At 36.8% G+C, this 24,503-nt stretch overlaps 1 protein-coding gene across 1 annotated transcript in view; it reads right to left on the minus strand.

Moving 5' to 3' along the window:
• Positions 1-739: 739 nt before the first annotated feature.
• Positions 740-24,503, minus strand: part of ABCA13 (ATP binding cassette subfamily A member 13) — a 201,396-nt gene continuing 177,632 nt past the window's right edge. Inside the window, exons 50-55 of the mRNA XM_067292433.1 lie at positions 22,556-22,690; positions 20,031-20,134; positions 17,309-17,401; positions 4,877-4,982; positions 3,260-3,397; positions 740-829 (exon numbers count right to left, since the gene is read on the minus strand). Coding sequence (XP_067148534.1) covers positions 740-829; positions 3,260-3,397; positions 4,877-4,982; positions 17,309-17,401; positions 20,031-20,134; positions 22,556-22,690 — 666 coding nt within the window. The remainder of the gene's footprint in view (positions 830-3,259; positions 3,398-4,876; positions 4,983-17,308; positions 17,402-20,030; positions 20,135-22,555; positions 22,691-24,503) is intronic.

The raw sequence follows: 24,503 nt of genomic DNA on the forward strand, positions 1-24,503 counted from the left end.
CTCCAGCAGCAACCTGCAGGCATGAGGGAGAACTCATTGTCAAGTATGATTTATGAAACCTTGTTAAATTTACTTAACATAACTCGGAGGCAGACTAGTACACTAATACCCTCTTTAACATAAACCCTTATGGAATATAGTGCATCCTTTATACAATAAAAAAGGCTAATTTAGCTTGTCACAACACAGAATTTAATTAATGTGGAAGTCAAAAGGCTCTCATTTGTGCTATTAAATACAAATATTGGGTGATAGCCTAGCTCTTTCTACCATTCAAAGGGTTTTACTTGCCTTGTCACGTAAAAATTATAGATATTAAGTGTGCATGCAAGAGAAAATTACTGTAGTCAAATGAATATAGATCTACCACAGAAAAATCTACTATACACAGTGACATTTGAGATCAGCCTTTTTTGTTACATAGATCTGCATTCATTAGGCAATTTGTACTATAAAATTCCAGTTCATTAAAGAACATTACTTTTTGGTGGGGTTTTTTTGGTCTGCGTGCGACTATTCTCTTGTTTTACTAAGAACTGGCCTACAGTTCTTAGTAAAGGCCTACTTCCTTCTGGCCTACAGATGCAAACTCACCTCTGCTCCACTCATTTCACCTCTTTTTGCTTCTCACAGACCAGCTGTTAACAGCTGAAAAGATTACATGTAAAATGTATGTATATGTACATAAACATACACACACACACACACATATGTAGCTGTTCTGTATTCTTTTCTGAGCCTAGACTGGCAGGTGGTCATGAAGAATGGTGCGAGATTCTTGTGTAGGATGCAAGACTTCTTGCTGTTGTGTAGCAAAATTAATAAATACCTGAAAGACACAAAAAAGTAGGACTTACAAAATAATAGTATTTGAACTGATACTTTGGAGACATAGCTAGAGATTTTCTACAGTTGCTTTTCTGAGCTTTTCTGACACAAAAAATATAATAATTTATGTCGATGGAAACCCTCTAGAGAGATGTTTTGTAAACTCTACCCTCTTCACCTCTCCAGCTGATACAGTGGTTGATGAAATACAAGAACAAAGGTAAAATGAGTTACTAATAGTATACAAAAAGCCTATTTTACTGTTACAGGAGTTACTGGGTAACAATTGTTTTTCTTTGCATTGAAATGACACACAGGAGGAACTTGAGCATGCTGTTTCCGTCAATCACTATTCCACACACCAAGGTCCAGATATTTAAAGGTGAAAGTATACTTCGGAACCCTGTACAGTGATGATTCAACACCTGTAATTCAGGTGCCTCTGTGCCTCCTTGATATATGTATTTTTTTAAACAGATCTTACTACAGAAAGGCTTATTTGCTTTTTCATCACAGAACTATTTGACAGCAAGGAATGCAGAGGAAAGGATGACTAGTCTTAATTCAAATAATCATATTCATATGCAAACAAACTTAGGATGCATCATAATTGTGTTTGTTATCCAGGAGAACTATTTTCCTGTTTAAAATTGACACTCAGTCAGGGAGCAGAAACAATAGTAGGTGACTGAGGTGATGAATCATCATGAATAATAGAGAGGAAATAAGCTTGAGTGAACAATTCACGAATAATCCTTAAACTGAAATTACCTTACATACAGGCATTCAGTGAATAGATAGTTCACAAGCAGTTCATAGATTAGTACAAATCAGAATATTTCATTAACAATTTGCACATGGAAGAAAGGAATAAGTACACACCACTGTTGGAGTGAGGGAGGGGACCCCGAGTAACGATGAGTCTCAATATGAGTATGGTCGTTCTCCCTTTATTAGAGCTTACACAAAGTATATATATCGACAAGCAATACGCATGCGCTAGCAATAGTTACATGATTGGTTACAGTTTCTGTCCACGCACATAAAGCGGATACATGATTGGTGCAAGGTTGCTGTCCGCGCTCCATCGACATTTATGGAACCTAGTTCCGTCCAGACTTGTTTACCAGTTTTGTGAATGCCTTCTTTTGTAGTGCTCAAGGCCGCTGCAAGGCTTGCTCGGCCGCTGCAAGGCTCACTCGCCTTGGCCTACATTCCTTCCCTTACCCTGAGAACGGGATTGCTCATCCCAATCAGATCACGCCCTCTCTCGCTTAACCATTCCTCCACAATTCCCCCTTCTTGTTTATGAGCAATCCAGGCTTGGTTCACTACTTTCAGCAGAGCTTTCTTAATACAGCTTAATACTACACATAAACATAAACATACGACTACAAGGATTAGTAGAATGCGTAAGCCTTCAGTAAGCAACCCTATTAGCCACTACGGTAGATTTCCAAACAGGTTAGTTAGCCATTCGTCTAACGGCCCATGGTTCTGACGGATTTTACTTGCGTGCTCCTGCAATCATTGTAATTGTTTGTGAATGGATTCACCATGATCAGACAAATTCATGCAGCACATACCTTCAAAATCCTCACAACCATGATCTTAAGCTAATAACAAAAATCAATTGCAGCCCTATTTTGCAGAATAGCATGTCAAGAAAGACAAAAACACTCTTTCAGTAGGACTGCGTAGGGTAACCTTATCATTACAATTTGGTGAGAGCCCTAGGGCCGCCCATTTACTACGGGTGGCAGTCCTGTTCCCTGTTATACACCACATATCATATATAACTAATATTTTGACCAGATGCAACTCCTTCAGTTTCTAGAATACATAATGAGAATTTGCATGCAAAGATGCTCTAACACATCACAGTCATCCAGGAATCACATCATTGCCATCGTTCTGTTCTGTCTTGTGCCCAAATAGGATTTCACAGTCATTAGTGGTGGGGTCTCTTCAGTCTGCTTGTGCATTTCCAATGTGCCTTAATGGACAGCATAATACTTATCGCAAAAGAAAAGCACCAAAGGAAAACATCCTCCAAGTTTAAGGTTTGCTGTAACTTACAGAGAACGGTTCAGCCTTTTCAAGGACATTGGTAAGATCCTAGCTTTTCGAATGTGGAGGAGGCAGTTCACAGTCCCACCTTCTCAGCCTTCACAGATCTAGATGCATCTAAGTACTGACCATATCCTTGAGCATAGTACAAACATGTGGCTTCACGTGTTGCTTTTAACTGCTCGCCCCAGTTTTCTCCAGTGTAAAAGCGTTAGAGTTCATGAAATTACTGTGTATGCCTGAGATGTCACAGAACTACTGGTTTATCACATATATTTGGTTAGTTCCAGCAAATCAGTATTCTGTTGCAATATATAATTACATTAACACAGCACATTTAGAAAAAGAAAAGAAACAATACCTGCTCTAAAGTGGTTTGGCTGATGGAGTAGTGTTTGATTTGGAGAAAAGCTTTGTGGTTCTCTAGGACTTTGAAGAGCTCTGCTAAGCATCCCTGACTTCGTGGTACATGATACTCAAGCAGATTAAGATGCTGTCCCTTAAAACGAGCAAAAACAACAAAAACAGGTAAAAATGAATACATGACGATGATGAAGTTATACTTATTTATAACTAATCTGGTTTCAGTAGGCAGATTCATTGTAGATGAACATGGAAAATATGGGGTTTTAAACAAGAATAAATTTTGTCTACATGAGCAGCACAATAAAATGTTTACTGTTCATACTCAGAACATACGCATTTTGTGCGTGTTCTGAGGTGGCACTTTGTTAGTCTCACAAAAGATATATAAATTTAGGACAATTTTATGGTATAGGTTTTTAATCCACCTGAGTTATCCCTATCACAAAGTAGTCTGGCAAAACATGAGGCAATAAAGAAAAGTTTACCTTATTTATTTAGCAATATGTTTTACACACACACATACTCTAAATATACATAATTCTATATTTTACAAAGAGAAAAAATACTGGATTCTCACATCATTATGTGAACAAGTAACTTGAATCTAAGAAAACAAAGGTCTCTCTAAATCTGTGAGCTTATTTAGTTTTTATACATCATAAGATTGTCTCTGATCCTTGAACTGAACTAGCACAGAAATACAAGAAAACAAAATAAATGTATATGTCCATGGGATAAGATGCAAAAGAATATTTAATAAGTGTAATCTCTTCAGTAGGATCCTCTCCTACCTTTCTTTTTTTCTTTTTAAACTTTATGTCAGCCTAAGAAGAATCCTCCTCTCTTAATTCTATGCATTTGCTGGTAAGCTTCCTGGGCAAAAAAAGCCCTAATAAATATGTTTGAGTGTTTGTCCTGATATGGCCTATACATATTTCTTATGTATATATGTATGTATATACATATACAGAGTGAGAGTGTGCCTTTGTGTGTGTATAATATGCATGCAAACACACACACATGTATATATACTTATACACAGGTAGGTATGTACTAAAAATAGTCATAGGCTTACATAATTTTTTTCCTAAACACAAATTGCGGGGGGGAGGGGGCAGAAGGAAAGGATGAGTTAAGGGCGTTCAAGAGTCTTCCTTGGAATCTAATTACTACGGTTAGTTTGTAGGGCTCCATATCAAATAAAAAAATCCCAGCAAAGAGCATGAGAGTTGCCATCTATGAACCTTACTGGAAAGCCATTTGCTATCAAAGCAAATACTCTTAGCGACTGCAGTGCATTCCTACTTCAGGTGAACACAAAGGAAAGTTCAACCAGGTCAACAATACAAGCAACAGGAAATTGTTACTCACAGAAAAGGCTTGTTTGTTTATGTTGCCTAAAGGGCTTTTTGGAGTTGGATGTTAACTTGATCAATATCACAAGTCAGATTTAAATGAACTGCTGAATAAGAAAATAAAAGGGATAACCATATATACTTTTTCAGAAAAAAAAGACCAAATCAACGTATTAAAAAGTATATCTTTTTTTCTCATTATCCCATATTTAATTCTGCCATAGAATAATTACTATGAGGAGGAATTTTTGCTGTACCTTAAAATGTGTTCCAGGAAAATGCAGTTGTAGACAGTCCAAAATGACCTTTCCATAGTTGATTTCTTTGCTAAGCCAAACCTTGACGGAATAGCCATCTCCAAACCTGAGAATGATAAACAGAAATGTCTGTACCATGAACACAGGAAGAACATTTGTTTTGATTGATTTTCCTATAACAATTATGTCAAATAACATCATGTATGCCTATTGTATTATCACTGGGATTTTGGTATTATATATCAAACAAGAGACACTGATTTCAGTGAGCAGTTTGTTAAATTAATGGTAATAAACAGAAACAAACAAACAAAAATCCTTGTTTTCTTTACCTATTGTTTTAGTTATTATAGTATGATCCATTTTCTGAAGTACCTAAAGTTATGTTAACTAAAGCATGTTTTAATACATTGCTTTGAATAGTTAAGTAAAACAAACTATGAAGTTTACCAATCTCAAATACAGAAAAAAATAATCCTTAACTTCAGCTCTTTAGTGAGGAAAAATGAGGATGTAACGCTGCATTTTTCAGATCTCTTAACAAAGCAGCACAGCTTTTATTTCAGCAAATGTGAGTGCAACCATGTTCTAAAGATACACAAAGCAAAGTATAGGGGTATTTAGGGAGGTGGCAGAGTTAATAAGTTTTCTTTAGCGCTATAGCTACCCAGTCTGTCTCATAGAATAATTTAGGCAATCTGTTTCTCTCTCTCAATATACAAGCGATGAAGTTAAGCACAGGCAATCTAATTTGCACATTATTTTTTATTAGATTTACTCGCTTCTAATATTTAGCTGGGGAATTTACAATAAACCCATAAACATTGAAATGGCAACCATATTCTCAAGCACATTGCTCAAGCAGCTGAAGCCATGTGGCACCAGTTCCCAGAGCGGGGTGCGCCTGATGGGGGGCAGAGCACCACAGAGAGGCAGTGGCACCGGCTGCGGCCTTTATTTCTTTTTCTTTACTCTACAGCTCCACAATTACTCATCCCCAGATCCTTTACTCCAATTCTTCAGTTTCTAGTGACTATCTTCAATAGTACTGCCTCATGCCAATACCCTCCCACATCTTTTCTGTGTGCAACTTGTGATTCAGGATAGCAGCTGGGCTATTTGCGTTTGACATGTATGAAGTACATTTTTATATGATCAAAGCAAAATAAGTAGAGTGGCAAACTGTATGATGCTGCCCTTTTCAAATATAGGAAATAAAAATGTCTACAGAATCTCAGTCAAAACACAATAAAAACCAAAAGGGACTAATCTAAGATGTATTTCTAGTTTAACCACAGACTGAGTACCTCCAAGCAAAATACTTCACATCAAGCACCTCAGGTTCCCCATTTATATAATACATGGATAGCAAAGTAAGGACTTTAACATTTATTTTTTATTGACCAGAACCTCTGTTAATATAACATAATAGAGTCTTCATTGACTTCATTATACTGTGAAAAATGTTAGACCACAAATTTTATTTTATTAAGAACTTCAGGTGAATTGAAAGAACAAAGTATAATTTCCAAGGATCTTATCAGACAAGATCCTATCTCTCTCTGTAATATAAAAGCATAGTTGCTACATTTTAGCTATGACAATGGCAGCTTCTGCATAAAAAAGCTGCCCTATACAAAAGATCCCATTAAAAATAAATTACTGGGGGGCTGGGTTTTTTTCATTGCAGTCAGATGCAACTATTGAACTGTTTGAAATGGAGTAAGGAGAAGGAAGCATTCCTGATGCAGTGTCCAGTTTGTTGGTTCTTGAAGGAATGTGCATGAATTAAATCCTATCTAGTCCATGCTGAAGGATCCCAAATATTCATTGACTGGTGTGATATGACAGATGAGCACTGTTATACCAGAGGGATCCAGAACAAGGTGGAATCCGAAGCAGTGGCTGGCTGGTTTGCCTTGCAGTGATTTACTAACACATGATAGATCTCTAATTAAATCTTTTAAATGCATAGCATCATCCCTGTAGAAATGCATGTGACAATAAAAAAAGATGTTACAAAGATGGATATAGTTAACAAGGGTGTTCAATTTAGATGACAGCCAACCTGAGGCAACATTTTACAAGAGATCATTGATTCTGATCTGTTTTCTGGCATCTCTACCCAATCATTGTCGAATTACAGCTTAAAATGCTGGCTTATGGAGAAGTTCAACAGTACCATAAAACGAAATTGTTGCATACAGTGAAGTTTCCAAAGAAAAGAATCAAAATTTTCATTAGCAAAGACAGAGAAGTCTGTGCAACTTTGGTGTTAATCTAAATCATGAATGGTGTAAACACCGTCATGGTACAAATAAAAAGATTTAAAAGATTTATTTATTTAACTAGTCAAATTATGCAGCTTCTATACCTTGTATTTATAATTTATTTTAGTATGAGAGCTCTCCATACAGAGTGAGCTGATCAGCAATAAACATTTCTCCCTGCTATAATCAGCAAGCTGCTTTCAGTAGCCAACTAAGGCAATGGAAATCAAGTTGACCATTTTTTTTCACTCTGTTTTCCTCTCTGATTCAGGCGATTTAATTAATTCAGAAACCCAAAGCAGAATTACAGAGAAAAGCACTATTTGGTTTGATTAGCACTATCAGGATCAAACCTTTAGCACCTGATAGTTCAAGACCTAAGGAGGGAAACATTATCATTAAAATGGCATAAGTTGAGCCAGCACACCTGTTCAGCAGCCATCTGTTGCAAAAGAATCACCATCTCTTCAAAGCTATTCAACAAACATATTTTCCATTGCTGATTTCTATCGCGTTACTTTAACAACACCTGCATTTTTATTTGTACACACATACATTCTGACACAAATTATTTTTCCTCTCTATCCTTCCTTTCTTCTCTTCCCAGTCAAACTAGTTGTTCAAATGTGACTTTGACCTAGTCAGCAGCTCTGGGAGTATTATTTCCTGAGTACAGTACCAAGCTATCATCTAGTAAAACACTACCATGACACTGAAACTAATTCCCAGAGTGATTTTTAAAAACTAATTAACTTGAATATTAACAACAGCATCACCACAGAACCATGATCTTAGCAAGGACTACAAAACACATACAAAGTTGATGGATAAATACTTGAGTTATTGATCTGGACCATACTCCACACTCGTGTAATTACATAGGTCCTCAAGCTAGCTGAGCAGGTCAAACAACGAAGGAATGAAAGGAACATAAAATGGCAACAAGAATGGAAAAGTTTCCATATCGGCAGTTACTAAATAGGCTAAAACTTTTCAGTCAAAGAAAAAGATGACTAGATAGTAGAAAGGTGTTCTGACAGAGCTCAGAATCATGACTGGGGCAGAGAAAGTGATTAAGGAATATTCTTCACTCTCTATATCCCTGTTTTTCATGCAAGAACAGAGGGCATCAAATTAAATTATACGGAAGGTAGTTCAAAACCAGTAAGAGGAAGTAATTTTCCCTACAGCACATGAGAAAACTGTAGAGCTCATTGACACAGGATGTGCTGGATGCCAGACCTTGACATGAGTTGAATAACAGATTAGACAAATTCATGAGGAAAAAAAAATATATCCACTAATATATCACCTCTGACTTAACAAGCTTCTAAACCACAAATTGCTGGAGGCTGGCTGAGTAATGTGGGAAAGTATCCTCTGTGTAGCCAGACCTGCACTGGTGAGGAAGTGCCCTGTCTGCTTCCCTGGTGTTCCTTCCAGCCACGAAAAGGGAACGGAAGTGAATTGAGTTGCTCAAAGGCTGAAAATTCTCATAAATATTTAGTAGAGGAGTTACCATTTGGAGCAGATCAGGTAATACTAACACTTCAGTGTTGCCTTTTGCCCATCCTTCAGAGGTCCGAATGCAGATTTGAATGGTGAAGAGAAGTTGCTGAAACACAACGCATTGTGGCTAGTCAGCTGAGCTCACACTTGGTCAGTCACAAGGGGTCCCTAGATGTACTAATCTAGTGGTTTTTGACACTTGACCCATGAAACCCTGGTTTTTATGAAAGCTAACAAAGAAAAAGTCCATTACCAGCAGACTTCTCTTTGCTCTACAATAATCTGTACTTTCATTAAAAATTGTTACAAGTTTGCTTGTCAAAAAAACACAACAAAACAAAACCAAAGCTAGCAACTAGTGGTTTAACTTACAGTAGGGTCAAGAATGACCAGCTCCTGAATCACATTCTTCCCAACCACTATCTACCTTCTCTTCTTCCCCTCGGCAAATCAAAAACATGACCCTATATCCTAACTCTTGATGAATAAGCAGAGCATCTAATCATCCATATATTTCTTGCCACTAATCAAAGAGTACATTTCCTGGAGAATATTGTGCTTTCAAGTCCTGGCATCTATGCCTCTATATATGCATCAAAAAATTACAGCTGCTGGAAAGTTTACTTGTGGAAAAATAATGTGCATACTTTATGCATGTGCTAGTCTGATAGATCAAAGATTACTCCAAAATGACATTAGTGGACAACAAAATAAAACGAAAACAAAATAAAAAACCACGTTGGCACTTAATGAATCTTTTAGAATATATGCCATAAATCAAAGAGGGGGAATAATTTGTTACTGCACTGTTTGCCATAATGCTTTGGTTTGCATTCATTTGCAGACAGATAAGGTTCTACTTTCCTTAAATGAATAGGTCTCATCTAAAAAAGGTAACTTAGTTATTTCAATATGATTACTCAAGTCCAGGATACAGATTCAGGGCATTCTCCTTACAGACATAAATAAAATTTACAAAGAGAACAAAAATTGAAAAATATTGAAAATAGAGGTTGAACAAAAATTGAAATAAGAAAAAGAAACTGAAATAAAAATGATTAAAACAAATACATCACAGTTTAAGGGAATTTGAAGTAACACTATACATTTATGACCTCATCTGTTAAGCAGATAGAGACAATATCTAGGAAGGAAAAAAAGTTTCTAAAATTGAGGTGAACAGTTGCTTTATTTTTAAAAATCTGCAAATCTGCTAATATCAAACGCAAAAATAGTATCACTTGCAAAATGCCAATTCCTTCTGTGATATTCAAAAAGTGGAACAATCTCAGTGTTACTGAACAAATAAAATATCTTGATTAGATACAATAACAACTAAATTATAAAATCTGTCTTCCATATACTGTTTGTAGGTTTTGTTTTTATCTTTTCTTAACTGATAACGATTTTTCCTGAGTAGCAATGGGAATATAAAGACAGATGTTAAAGGAACTGATAACACTTGTTCAAGTATATCATACACATGCTTTTGTTCACATGCACTCCAGACTTTCACACCAAACCATCTAAACTTAATTTCTATATTGAGTAATATTATTGTTGCAACAATGATAGTCCGAGGTTATGACCAGTTCAAGGTACAACTTTGCCTCACTCTCTGAATTATGTATGTACACGTTTGTATGTTTACATATACAGACAAATATCAGAGAGCTGGTTCACTCTTATATTACCCATATATTACACTCCTAGAGAAACAGGAACACCAGCACCATAATTCTCTGCAAGGTTGATGGCAAAGCCTATGAAGCCCCAGAACTGTTTCTTCAAAGGGGTTTCTGGGGCTCAACAGTGAAAAACAGGAGGAAAGTAATGCAAAAAAGGAGCATGAACCTAATCAAGATGGTGCTCGCAGACTGTGAACAAGAAAAGACTTCCCCCATATCTCCCAAAGTGGGCAGGTAATGCCATGTCACCCACGCTCTTTGCTGCATGTTTCAGCAACTGCAGCCTCTCTGCATATACTACAAAGATCCTGCTCCCATTGCAGGCACATCCAGCCCCAAATTTGCCCAGAACAGAGGTGCAACAGGTGGTTTCTGCCTAGAGAAGACAACTATCCCATGGTAACGCTGAAGGTCTACAAAAGACAATGGTGAAAAGTGATCTTGAGTCTCTCCCTCCAGTCACAGCATTTGTTTAATCCTAGAGAATTTAAATACTGCCTCTTTTTTCCCCTGCCTTGGCTTCAAATCAAAGTCATACTTAGGATATTTCTTGTTCCGGGCTGAAAAAGTTCAAGTGTTTTGTTTCATTGTGTTTGAACCTAAGAAGTAGATGTTTCCAGCACAGCCTAGGCTGAAAGTATTTTAAATGAAATTTTTGAATTTTATCCTGATGGAAGATTTTAAGGTGTGTGTTTCCTTAAAATTTGGGATTAAATTAAATTTGGGATTATTGAATCTTTTGGGTGAAGTGAAAATTTGAATGTTTCCAACAATTTTGGTATCATTGCATTGTTATCAAAGGGATTCTTTTTTCTGATTTTTTTAGGGGTTGTTTTTATTTTTAATCAGGCTATTACGCACTAAAATGTCTATTAAAAGGACATTATCAAGATTTCAAAGTCAAGTTCTCAAGTTATGAAAACCAGAATGAGGGCCAGCTGTGAAATTCATATTTTAAACCATCAGTATATTTGCATTATTTTACAACCTTTTAATTACATCATCACATAGCATCTCTTCCAGAAAACCCTATCATGAATGGCTCACAGGATATACTGGAGCAACATTCTTGGAGAAGTGGCTTTATTTACTGCAATATTTGGAAAATATTGCAAATAAGACAGCAGACTGATGAGGAAGAGAAATAAGTTGTTCACAGTGCTGGGGGATGAATATTGCTCTGGGGAACTGAATTCTGTCCTTCCACTCCAGCACACGTGTGATCTGTGGTAACTCAGACCACATTTTTCATATCTGCTTTCCTGTCTTTACAGGTGCCCACCTTGAGACCCCGGGCTCCAATTTGCAGAAGGAATTCACAGTATTTTCAGAAACACTCACAGCTACAGCTGAAGTTAATAGGCTCTGTCCTTTTGACTGCACTTTTAAAGTACTAAATGCTACGTAATGTTAAACATACTGAAAATATTTAGCCATAAAGAGCTCGGACTAGCTACCCAAAACCTTTTAACTATAGTGTGGGCATCACCCTTCAGTTACTCTTCTGTAAAATGGGAAGAATAATTTCAAAATCTTTTCCCCAGAGGTGTTGTGAAAAAATAGACATTGACATTTATTAAGCACTGCGATACAGCACCAATGAATGAAAAAATGTGCAGTAAAGACAGTACACAGATTACCCACTAAAGCAAAAGGAGAATATGAAATCTTAATTAGCTGCTACTCATTAAATGAATAGGTACGCAGTTATATTCCCATGTCACATGGAAAACGTAGTATAAAAATCACAAAAAATTTACACCAGAATGCACACACATATTAGGGCTGAATTAATGTTGCACAAACAGTTTTACATGAGTGCAAAGACATTGCTCATTTGCAAACTTTTAGTCTGTGTGTTTTAAAGGTTGTAGAACTCTTTTCTTCAAGTTTTCCTCTGGGAATATAAACAAACCGCTATATTACATCAATACACATGTATACATCCACTGCCCTAATATTTTTTCATATAGAAAAGGAATTGATGTTTCCTAGTCAATAGGAATAAAAATTATATTCTTGAATATGATCGCTTGTATATTTTATGGCATTAATAAACTTACTGCTGTATCTGTTAGTATGATAACACTGTTTCCACTGAAAGCTGAAATATTCATGAGATCTTTAAACTTAATCCTTTCTTTCCCATTTAAGAAATCTACATGTGAGAGTTCTCTTGAGAAAAGCAATAAAATATTCTTAATCAATCTTTAAAAAAATGTAAAAATGTAAATAGCTTGGCAACACATTTTCCATTCTAACTCTGCTATAACAAATGGATTAATTGCTGGGTAATTTAATCAGATGGCTTGCTGATACTATTTGAGCACAGACTTCATACGTGTCCAGCACTTGAAAAATTGGTATGGGTTTTTCAGCTATAAGAAGTCTGTCCAGATGGCCCTAAAATGAAGGATGGTATTCAAAATGTTGTTCCCAGAGGACTGGCCAGCTGTATCTAACATGGAAATGCTTCTGTGAATTTTTTAAAAAAACATTAAGTATAATGGAGAATACTGGAGAGAGCATTTAGATGTAATCCATTCACAATCTAGAGTAATTGACTTAGTTGGCAGGAATCAACTGAAATTAGGTTTTAACAGGCACAACTGCTAGCACATCTAGCTCATACAAACTATGTCTAGAACTAAGATACTAACTTTTTTGGAAATTATCCTTTAATTCATTCTTTCCAGCTAACATTATCTTTTTTTGGCATTATTCAGAAATTTGCCACCTGCAATGAAAGGCCCTTCTGAAGAAGTCCAACACTTATTATACTACTGAGAAACATTTGAAGGTACTTTAAATCTATTTAAACATAGATAAATATAGTCAGGGCTCAACAATTGGGAGTAGGAACCCAAATACCTACAGTTGTAATGAGGAGACATTTTTGGATGAACAATTTATAACAAATTTGCATAAGAGCTGGAAAAATGAATCAAGTCTCACACATTAGAAGCAGCATGTGTCTTTTTTTTTTTTATAACCCTATGAAGCTTTTATGCTACACATTAGTATCTTCCTGGAGCTCACCCACACCCTTCATAGGGGAACTTTGTACTGCCATCTGACAAACCTGTATTCAGTCCAAGACTGTGGTCTTTCACGTCTGCCAACGGCTGAAAGTGTCCTGAGAGTGGAAGCTGAATCCCTAAAACTTCCTACCACAGCTAAGAAGCAAATTTAACACTGCCTCAGAAAAGACCCATTAGGTCTTCAGCACTGATCCATGAAAAAGGAAATCATAATGCAGACTTTACATGCTGCAATGGTATAAAAATAAAAGCAAAGAAACAATTTTGAGGATTTGCATCAAGACAGAAGAAACCCCAAGAAGGGTAGAAAAAATGTGAATGTAACTATATTTACAAATATAAAAAACATTCTTGACACATGCTAATGTTATCACATGTAAAAAAAAAAAAATAACCTGCTCTTACTGTTATTTCTTACCATAGAGGGCTAATTCTAGCATAAATAAAAGCCATAGGAAGGTTCTCTTTGGTTTAAAAGTTTATAAAATATTTAGATTTCTTTCACCCAAAGAAACCTAGATCAGGTGACTTGCAATTGATTTTTAAATATTTATTCAATTTGATTTGTAGAAACAAATTAAAGATAGACTAAAGATATCAAGAGCTGCTTATAAATAAGAGAAAATTAACACACACACACACCATCAAGAAACAATTTTTACAATAGGAGTAGAGTAATTTAGATGAAAACAGATGCAGAAAAATCAGCTTTTCTTATGCTTTCCTTCAATTGCATTGTTTAGTGGAATGGTTTTGTTTTAAACAAAATGTAAGGCAAGAGTGTTTTACTGCAAGATGGTGCCAGGGACAAATACACTAGAGAATGCTAATGTATGAAAACACTGAAAAACGGAAGTGACTACACCAGTGGAGGTGGCTGTTAAGGAAAGTGTTCTTTGGTAGGTAGGTGTTCCTGAATAGTAGATCTAGGAATGTTATGCTCCACCACTTCAGAAGGAATAACGTCTCCCTCTGTATGGGAGTAAGAATGACAGAGCTATTAAATCATATGGAGGGAAGGAAAAAACAGGAGGGAAGGAATAACTAGATATACTTTCAGATTCTGGAAGTTTTTCATGAAAATGAAAAAGTTCATAGATGGAATAGAAAGTGAGAGAATTAAAATTTTACAACAGCTTAATCAATTCAGTGATCTTCTTTGGAATAGCAGGTAAAAGAATCATTCTGCTTTCCTCTCCTTTCCCTTCTCACCCAGATTCAGGAGTTCTCTGTAAGGCATATTGTAGTATATCTGGAAGTTACCTTCAAATAAGTTTAAAAGATGAATTACACTGAGGTAGTGGGTTTCTTAATCCTGTAATGATGACCTTATTTATCAAGTGTGCAAGAGCCTGGGGTTTAGGAGAGTGTTCTGGAGTGACAAGTAAAGAAAACCACAGTCAGGAGCTGAGTCTGGAGGGAAGTTTGGAAGCTAGAGCAAGCAGAAAATAATAGGAGTACTGGGACGCTCTTTGGCTTCTCCCAGTACTTATCAAAAGTTTTCCAAAGAAAGAATAGAAATAATTTTACTACATGCTTAATTAAAAAATAATAATAATTAAAAAAGCCTATTTCCTATACCCATGCCAAGATGCTTTAACAGCCTTTTGTTTATGAGGTTTAAGACAGTACTCCCTGCTCCCTACAGTGGCTTTGCTCCCAGAAGCCAAGGAAATGAATTAGGCAGTCAGAGCAAATTCTGAGAACTGCGTGATTTTAATTCATTCCTTTGATAAAATTAGTGAGTATTTTCTCCTAATAAAATGTTCTAAAGCATTAGAAAAATTCAGTAAGTTCCTGAACAATAAGTGTGGTAAATTTGGAGACTAAATCAATCAATGGGCTAGAAGTTAAAGGGATTTTCATCCTGCCTTAAATGAAAATTTCAGTGCAATTTCAGCTATGGAGTTTCTTCAGAAAGTCTCAGTAATATTAGTAACCAGGGCACATACTATAAAATCCCAAATGAATACCATTGATATATATTTATATAAAGAACTGTCATGACAATATAAAGAACACAAATCTGCTTCTAACAGGAAATATTCTTAGCAGACAGAAGGTGTGCTTTTTTAAATTACAATGATTTTTAACAAATAATCACTATGAATGTGACTATCAAAAATTCTTTTATCATGATCTTCCTTTGGAGAGTTTAAAAGAGGAGCTCATACAGCCTTGATTTCTGAATGTTTGGTTTATGAATATTTTGATATCAGAATTAATTTGAAGATACTTCTAGTGTGTCATATAGTTTATTCCGTTCCATTGTTTTTCTTACTATGATCTGAAAGAGGTATATTTGCAGAGACAGTATACAGAAATTGATAAATATCTGTGCTATTTTTATGAGTACGGTGCATACATCTGAGCATTTGTTTATGATGGCTTACTTCCTAAGAGGTTAGATGAAAAGATAACTGCTAAAAAAAAACATCCAGAGTGGCAAAACAATGATAAAGTCACTGAAGATAAAGGTGAACCTAGTCTTTGTGGAATGCCTGATTTTTCCCTTTCAAGGTCAAGCTGAGAAGACAGAGACACATGCTCACTCCAGAGAATGTGAAACACAGCAAAGGGAGACCCAGATTTACCCAGCTACCTTTATGCACTTAACTGAAGTGCCCATGTTAGGAGCCTAGTAATACTATACCCCTTTATTAGAGGACACACACATCTTCAAAAAACAGCTTCACCCACCCAAGATCTGAGTGTCCCTCTACAGACATCTGTCCTTTTCTCTATTATTACAAGGGGAATAAAGAGCGCCTCAACTCCTACTACAGTACTTCAGCTAGTGGGACAACAGACCACTCTTCCTGTGAAATTTGAGAAGAACAGACAGGCTGGCAAAGACAAAGAGCTAGAGACAAAAGAAGCAGAAACTGCTGGAGGGTGACTGACTTCTTATGCCTTCAGAAATGGAGGTAAGTACCTTCCGAAAGGTATGCAATCTTGTAAAGGTGGCTATGATCCCACAGAGCAATGAGAAACGTAGATACAGACCTCTATCCTTTTTATCATCCCCTTTGTAAGGCCTCTAGCTGAAAGTCTGTCTTGCTGATTAAAAAATATTAGAATGAAAGAGCTTATTAAAATCAACCTGAATCAGGCCTGCCAACGTAGCTATGAAACAAGGGCCTGCAGTTCTATCTAAAGTGAAGGACAAAAAGTCAAAACTGCCCTCAAGGGGGACAAAAGTTGTCTGTGACACAGATTGCCCTATAACCATCACAGGCAATAACTCAAACATTACTGTAGAGCTTATTTACATTGTCAAATGTACCTGCACTTAAGACCACTAAACTTTGAGCTGGTACAAATCAGCGTAGCTTTGCTGCTTGCAAGTAAGCTATGTTATTTTACACAGAGGACTGTCTGCGTGTCACAAAAGTTCTTTTTAATACTGAATGTAAATGTTTCAGCTGCAAGTTGCAGCAACTTTCCCCTCCACTTCTGGACCTGTTTTCTTAATGGTCATTTGGGCTTGCCCTCTGAATAAACAACCCCATTTACAGATACTAAATCAGACTTATGAGTAGAAGTAAAGCACAAGGGTGGCTCACTCAGTCCAGGAATAGGAAGTAGAAAACCATAGTCACAAGCAACAGAAGAGTATTTTATAATATGACAAAATGTTGAATTCTCACAATGCATTTCTCAAACTGAGTGCAGAAGTGCTTCATTTAGATACAAATTTGTCTCTTCAACTACCAGTGCAGACTACAAAGCATTTTAGTTATGCCATATGTCAATTTAGTTTGCTAAGATATCCTAATTGACTCTCTTAACTTTAGTGACAGGAGAAAATGAAAGATGTGCTTGGCAGTTTTAAGTATTTATGTCTCATTGGCACTATTAAAACGTCTTGCCAGTTCTTAGATTGAATGTAGCTGCAGAAGGTTTGATTTTGGCATATAATACCTGTTTTTAATGTGCTGGGGAGAACCAAGACACTTGAAACTTCCATTGACCATAATAGCAAGCCGTGTGCAGAGGGCTTCACATTCTTCCATACTAGAAAGTAAGGTTTGGGGGGGGGGGGGGGGGAGAAAAAGATTAAAAGAATAATAGTGAAAACAAAACAGTATTTATACTTAACTTTTAATTAAAAAGGAAGGAAACTGGATAGCTGCAAAAATTGCTACACAAAACCTTTGGCTTTTAAGTCAACAGTTCAAATTGTAGTCCTAGTCAGTACATACCAAAATTTATTACCACATTACAGCTAGAAGAAAGCCATAAAAATGAATTTATGTTTGTAGTCCAGAACTAATTGGACAACTCTGGCCACAATACAAAAGTTTTATTAGTAAAGTCAAATACCTGATAGGCAGTTTCAGCAATGTCACTGAGCGCGAGAGCCGTGAACATTGTTATTCCCCTTAATACCTGCTTACAGTCATTTTGAGCTAAGAGACGGAGGAGGAAGACAAAAGTTAGTTTGGTCAGCTGCCTCTTGTATGGTACATACCCTTATACAGCAAAGTTAGCCTCAGTCTGATTGCTGGGCAGAACAGATGCAAAAAATCCAAACAGAATTTAGGACACAAATGCAGCTGAAAAGCAGAATCCTGCTGCAAGCGACTGCTTCAAATGACAATGAATAACCTTGACTTGTAAAGCTTATGGCAGATGGGCTGCCCCCTTCTACATATCATACAGAATTATGTGAACAGTTTTTCCAAAGCATCAGTTTAAACACAGGACTTCAGTGAGGATGTATTTCATCACGCAAACGAGAGGCCAAAGTTGTTTGATGTCCTTGCAGTTCACTGTGTGCACTCCCCAGCCCCTCTGAGATAGACTCAGCCCTGTATCAATCCAAATTCTAGCACTTTTACCTGAGAGAGCATGGGAATTGCAACTGAAGTATCCTCTTAGGCACACTCTTAAAATGGGACAGGGACAGGGCAAGAACTGCTAAAACATAAGCCATTATGCTTGAGAGGGATGGAGAGAGGGCTACTAACATGTCTTCCCAGAAAACAGGAGATAAGCTCTGTGTCCAAGTCTGTCTATGGTGCAATACCTTCCAATGCTCTGCTTGGCATAACAATCATCAACTGTGGCAAAATAACACAAATAGGCTTGTATGGACAACTAATACAATCTCACTCCTCTCCCCCCTTAAAACAAAACTAACAGTTAAATGTTCTCTTGAAAATTAAGCCAACTGACCACAAACACTATTTTTTACAGGTGAAACCATCACTATACCTTGTTCATTTATTTGCTGATGTGCATTACTTTAGTTGTGTAAGTAGCCTTTGAAAGAATCTCAGATATCTCCAACAGCCTTCAGCAAATACAAAATAATCTCTCCTTCATCCGACCCAGCACAAAAACATCTTATTAATTAGAAATGAAATCTGTGTGGACTGCTCTACCATTATAACTGCTTCAGCTGAAAGTCATTTATTCGTCAAGCTAAATGAATAATTAGTAACAATTTATTTGATGGATTTAGTTTATTTTCTTGTTACAACATATTAGTAATGAAATCACAATTACCTTCTGTTTAGCTGCTGTTTGACACTAGAGGGTTCTTAACCTGGACTGAAAAGTCAAACTGCACTGTTTTCTGAAGACCACTCAATTTAACTCACATTGTATAACTTCCATTCCTGAACTGAATGAGCTGGTAAACACCTGGGGTTCAAGTATACTATATATTCTATATACCTATGCGATTTTAAAGAATCCATTTCAAAAAATATAATAGTCAAAATTTCTGAGAGTATTTTTTCAGCAGTACTGAAGCACATGCATGTTCAGGGACAAAAACCACATTTCGACAACATCCGAAAAATTTAACAGTATCTAACAAATAATAAGAGAACATTTTATTGCATTCTTTTATTGCTTCATCTACTGCTTCACATTTCATTTGGCCAAAATATTATGTTGCTGTTTTGATTAATTAGTTCTGTCCCTTCTGGGCATGTCTTCATGATCTCTCCCTCAACTAACGCCATTTTATATATAATTACACTATACTATATTCCCTACAGGAAACATGTAATTTATTTCATTTACTAACAATGTTACAAAACAGTTTCAATGTTTCCTCAATTAAACTGAGACACCAATGACCGTATTGGAGAATTGACAAGGTATTTAATACAGATCCACTCTTTCAAAATGACAGGGTCACTCCTAGTAATTCCAACAGTGCATACAGAGAATATCTATTGCATCTGTCTAAGATGCCATGGCATACTCTTTTCATATCCTGATACAAACCAGAATCCTTGATAAAGTCAGAAGAGTGGTTTCCATTCCCATCTCCCTTTAAAAGGTTTGTAAAGTGGGCAACCACAAAAGGATAACACTGATATTTCAAGTAACAAGAGACACTGCAACATTGAACAGAAGCAGCCAGGAAAAGGAAGAATTCATTGTATCTTTTTTCTACCTGCAACACCACTGAGCCATAATCTAGTCCTTGAGAATTAAATATAGAAAATAATTAGGATTTACGCGAGTTCAGCTTTCACGAGCAAGAAGGAATTTCCGTAAAATAGCAAGATACTCCTCGAGTTTCACACCCCAGCATGCCTTCAGAATACGCTCTTCTGCCCTCAGTTGACAGCAGGCGAGGAGAGAGTGGGACTACGCTGGTTGCTAGGATAAGGGCTCTCACCTGTGGGATGTCAGCACAGCTGCACAGCCATCTTGAACTTCTTTCAGGATGGTTTTCCAAAGGTAGCGTTTAGAGCAGGGATCCATCCCAGAACTGGGCTCATCCTACAGGAAAAAATAACAATACAGCCAAAAATCATGGGAAAAACATACCACAGTCCAAGCCCAGCATGAAGAATTAACAGAACTCACAGTAAAAGCATATATTTTCCTCTAAAAAAGTTACATTTTCAGAAGGTCATTTTAAAGGCATCCTTATCTTTTTTTGCTCTAGCACACACAGCTTTATTTCTAAATTAAAAGTGTATATTTTTACTCAATCATTTTTATACTTTTTCATAGGAGAGATTTGCAGTTTCTTTTCTCACTTTTGGCGAGAGTTTGACGCTTCTTCCTTCCCTACATGACTGCCACAGGCACAAACAATTGGAGCAGAAGCCCTATAAATTCAAGGCTGCTTGTCACCACCCATACCATACCCAGCTACGGATAGTATGTTTGGATTATAAATCCCCCAGCAGTTGCTCCCAAACCTCCCTTCAAAAAGAATTCTCATCCATGGTTGGAAGAACCCATAGGACTGAACAAAAATCCAGTCAGTGTTGCCTCATGCAAACCTTCACTTGTCCAATTTCTAGCTCAGATAGCTTCCATGGAGATAGAAGTGCAGCTACAAAACTACATTTCCCCATCCTATCTAATCGTGCTGTCCTCAATAAATCAATTTTTAACCTTGTCTGTTCATGAAAGCAGAAGGAATGATACCTTATTGTCAAAAGCCATTCTCTGTCACTTCAAACCTAAGAAGAAGAACTCTTCAAGTTGCTTTTAATACTGTATAATTTCATGAGAAGTGCCAGCACTTGTTATGATGGTATGGGCTTGGCTAGTGTATTTTGCAAGAAATCCTAGCTGAAGCCTGTAAGAAAAGTTCTCCAGAAACAGAGCATCCTGTCTGATATCGATTCTGTTCCTTAGCCACCAATGGCCAAGGGGAAAACAAATTCAGTTCAGTCTCCTGTTACATGTGGAGTGCTGACAAAGCAAAGGTGAAAAAGCAAAGATAATTAAAAAACCCAGCCCAAATATCACCTAAATTAAAAGCTATGAGACCCTGAATGCAAGCTGGAAGCAGATTCAATGGTTTACGTTGGTGCCAATGCTTCTCAGACACAGAAAATCTTTTAAAATACGGAATAACACCCTTAAAATCTGAAAGTTTTCCAAAAACACGCAAATCTTTTAAAGCATTTGGGATATTTGAGTATTTTTCTTTTCTCTTGTCATTATATATGCAATAATGTGAGCCTTGCAGCAAGTAAGCTGAAATGGCTACTTGAAGTAGCATGCTGTCATAAAAAGATTACAAAACAGTAGGAGCATTTTCTAAGATCAGGAAAAAGCACTGATTTAAGATTATCTCCTTCTTTTACTAACTGAACCAGGGTCAGTTTAAACACAAAATGCAAATAAAATCATTCAGCTTAGAAGTGAGGCAATTAGAAGGTTTAGGAAGAGTGAGGAAGTTAAAAGTAGGAAAATCTCTGGTTTCCAGAACATATCCAACTTTAGAAACATGAATCTCATGAGAACACAAATTTAATCCAGTTCTACTTTATCTGTGATCTATTACTGGAAGTACTGTTTCACCCCTCAACTTTGGGGAGCAACCATTACCTCCATCTAATAGTTCTGAAAGGTTTATTTTACCACTTAACTGGCTTAGCTCTTCCCATCCAAGGCTTAAGAAAGGGATATTTAATCTTTTCTAGTGAAACTGTATGCAACGATGAGAAAGAGAATATAGTGTAATAATGATACAACTCCCATAGTGTTGCAATTCCCTAATCTTCAATACAAAAGGCATTGTTTAAGTTGAAGGTGAAACTGGCCTAAATGAGTTGATACTTTGGAACAGCAGGATGCAGGCACCAAGACAGCATGTGATAAATAATTTATTCCCATTCAGGAGTATTTGGTTGGTTGCATGATTTGTGTATAAAATAAAAATATAAAAACCATCCAGATTTATGGAGCTTGACATGTAGCAAACATGTAACATGTAGCAAACGTAGCATACACGACATGAAAAAGACAGCCTAATAATCAAAAACACCAGCACAAAATTATTAATTAAAATCAAAATCTTCATTGTTGAGGAAGCCAGCAGAATTGTTGATATATGTTTCTTGTATTATGCCCACAATAGAGAATACATAATACATTACTGTATTTTACAGTAAATTATATTTCTCTTTCTCTATATAAAGAAATCTCTTTTTAAAAAAAGTACCTATATGGGCCCACAGGATATTACAGTTGTATCTGTGCTTGTTCATGGCCGTCTTCCCCTGCCCACCCTGATACCCCAAGTGGAGGGGGGGGGGGGAGAAGAAGAAAAAAAACACAATTTCAGATTCAGATTTGTGAGCACTCGAACATAAAATAAGAAGTATTAGTACAGCAAAACAAAGAGAACCCATTTCTCCATGTTTCCAAAGTAGCCATAGTATTGCCTTTACTCACCAATAAAAGTATTTGGGGTTTGCCAACTAAAGCCACAGCAGTAGAGAGCTTCCTCTTTGTGCCACAACTGTATGTCCTCACCAATTTGTCAACATGGGCATTGAGGTGTAACCGGTTAACAAGGTCTGCTGCTACCTGCAATTTAGAAATTTGAAGGTTAGCAAAGAGAAGCCAAATCAGGTAGCATCTGTGCTTAAACTGAAAGAGTACTCAGTTCATTCATATTAAAAATAAATGTACAAGTTATTTCCTTATTTCCCCACATCTGCTGCATATCATTATTTTTGAATCCTAGACTCACATAAAAAACTGCTCCAAGACCCTTTCCTCCCCACAAAGGATAAGGATTTTTCTATATGGAAAATTTTGCTTTGTCATCCCTTGTAACAGTCATTTTCATTCATTTTGGGTTGCCAAGTCAGTAATTTAAAATGTTCCTCATTCCACCTCGTTGTCCAGTATTTATTTGATCAAACAAACTTACTGAGTGATAGAAAATTCAGGAAACAAAATTCTACCTCAACCACAAAGATGGAAATGGTGGAAAAGCAAGTCATAGGTCAAGGATGTGGAGTTTCTTAAAGACCAAAGGTAATGTAGGATTCATTTAACGTACCTTTCTAAGAATGGAGAGGGGTAACCTGACCCTAACTCTTTTTTGGTTGTAATTGGTTAAATTAGCAGTTGTGATCAGAGTAAGTTGGGCAGGCACATGAGCACAGCTGAAGACAAAATTCATGCTGTCCTGTATGGCCTTTCTTCTGCACGTCAGAGACGCTGCTGATGTTCAAGGCTCCCTCCAGCATCGGTGCAAGAGAATTTAAAGTGTAGCAACAGCCTTGCTCCTCCTACATCAGCTATCACTGCTGGACCATCCTGGTAGACCTTGTGTGAGAACATGAGAACAGCAGCAACTCATCTACTCACCACTACCAGATATGTCCTGCAAAGCAGCAGGTGGTTAGTGACGAGCTGCTGGCCAACTATACCATCAAGGGAAAAGCAAATCTGTAATAGAGCTGGTCTGTCTTTATGGTGGGTGTAGCACAGCTGGGGGTTTCTTGCAAAACAAGTAGTTCCATGGTGCTTTTAACTATTGTTTCAGATCAACTGCCAGAACGTCCCCCACCACCCTGCACATTATTTTTGTTCCCTCTGCACTCCCTCAGTGTCTTAAAGTCAGATCAGAGGGACACTGTCCAATTAATTCAGAAAAGCCAACAGAAAAAAAAAAAGCCAATAAGGAATACTGTGAATTAATATTCACTATCCATTTCAAATAAACTGCTATGAGCTTGATCGTATTTTTGTTAAGTTTTATGCAAATTCTTTATGAAGTTATCAAAATCTTCATGATTCTTTCAGCAAGATTTTCAGCATTACATCTAAAAATAAGAGACATTTCCAAGAGGAATTTCTTTGTAAGCAGGCACAATGATGCAGTGTGAGAATCTGCAATATTTTTTATGTATTCAGGCATTGGTATGCAAAGTTGCTTGTGTTCTATGTACATTAATGTATAACCTGACAAAAGCTATGTTTCATAAACATTGCTCTGACTATTTTAAATGCAGAGGTTAAAAACAAAACCAACACCTCCCCCCCCCCCCCAAAAAAAAGTTAATCGGCAACCATGAAACCACCCATAGACAATTTCATGCTCAGAAGTTCATGCCTTCTGCTATTTCAGAGATAGTTCACAGTCTGTTTTCCTTTCCTTCAGACACTACTGCTGCACAACAGCAGGACTGCAGCAGTAGTGGCTTTAACATTCTGTGGCTTTAGAAATGGTCAAAAGACCAAGATATAACAGCTGAGCAGGGCTTTTTTTTCCTTCCAAGCATAGGTCTAATTATACAAAAGCTTATGTACCCCATTTCTCTAACACCAGCCAGCACCTAAAAAAATTAAATACATAGAGAGCTTTATTTAAACTAAAAAGAAAAAC

This window comes from Apteryx mantelli, chromosome 2, assembly GCF_036417845.1.
Source record: "Apteryx mantelli isolate bAptMan1 chromosome 2, bAptMan1.hap1, whole genome shotgun sequence".
Taxonomy (NCBI): Eukaryota; Metazoa; Chordata; class Aves; order Apterygiformes; family Apterygidae; genus Apteryx; species Apteryx mantelli.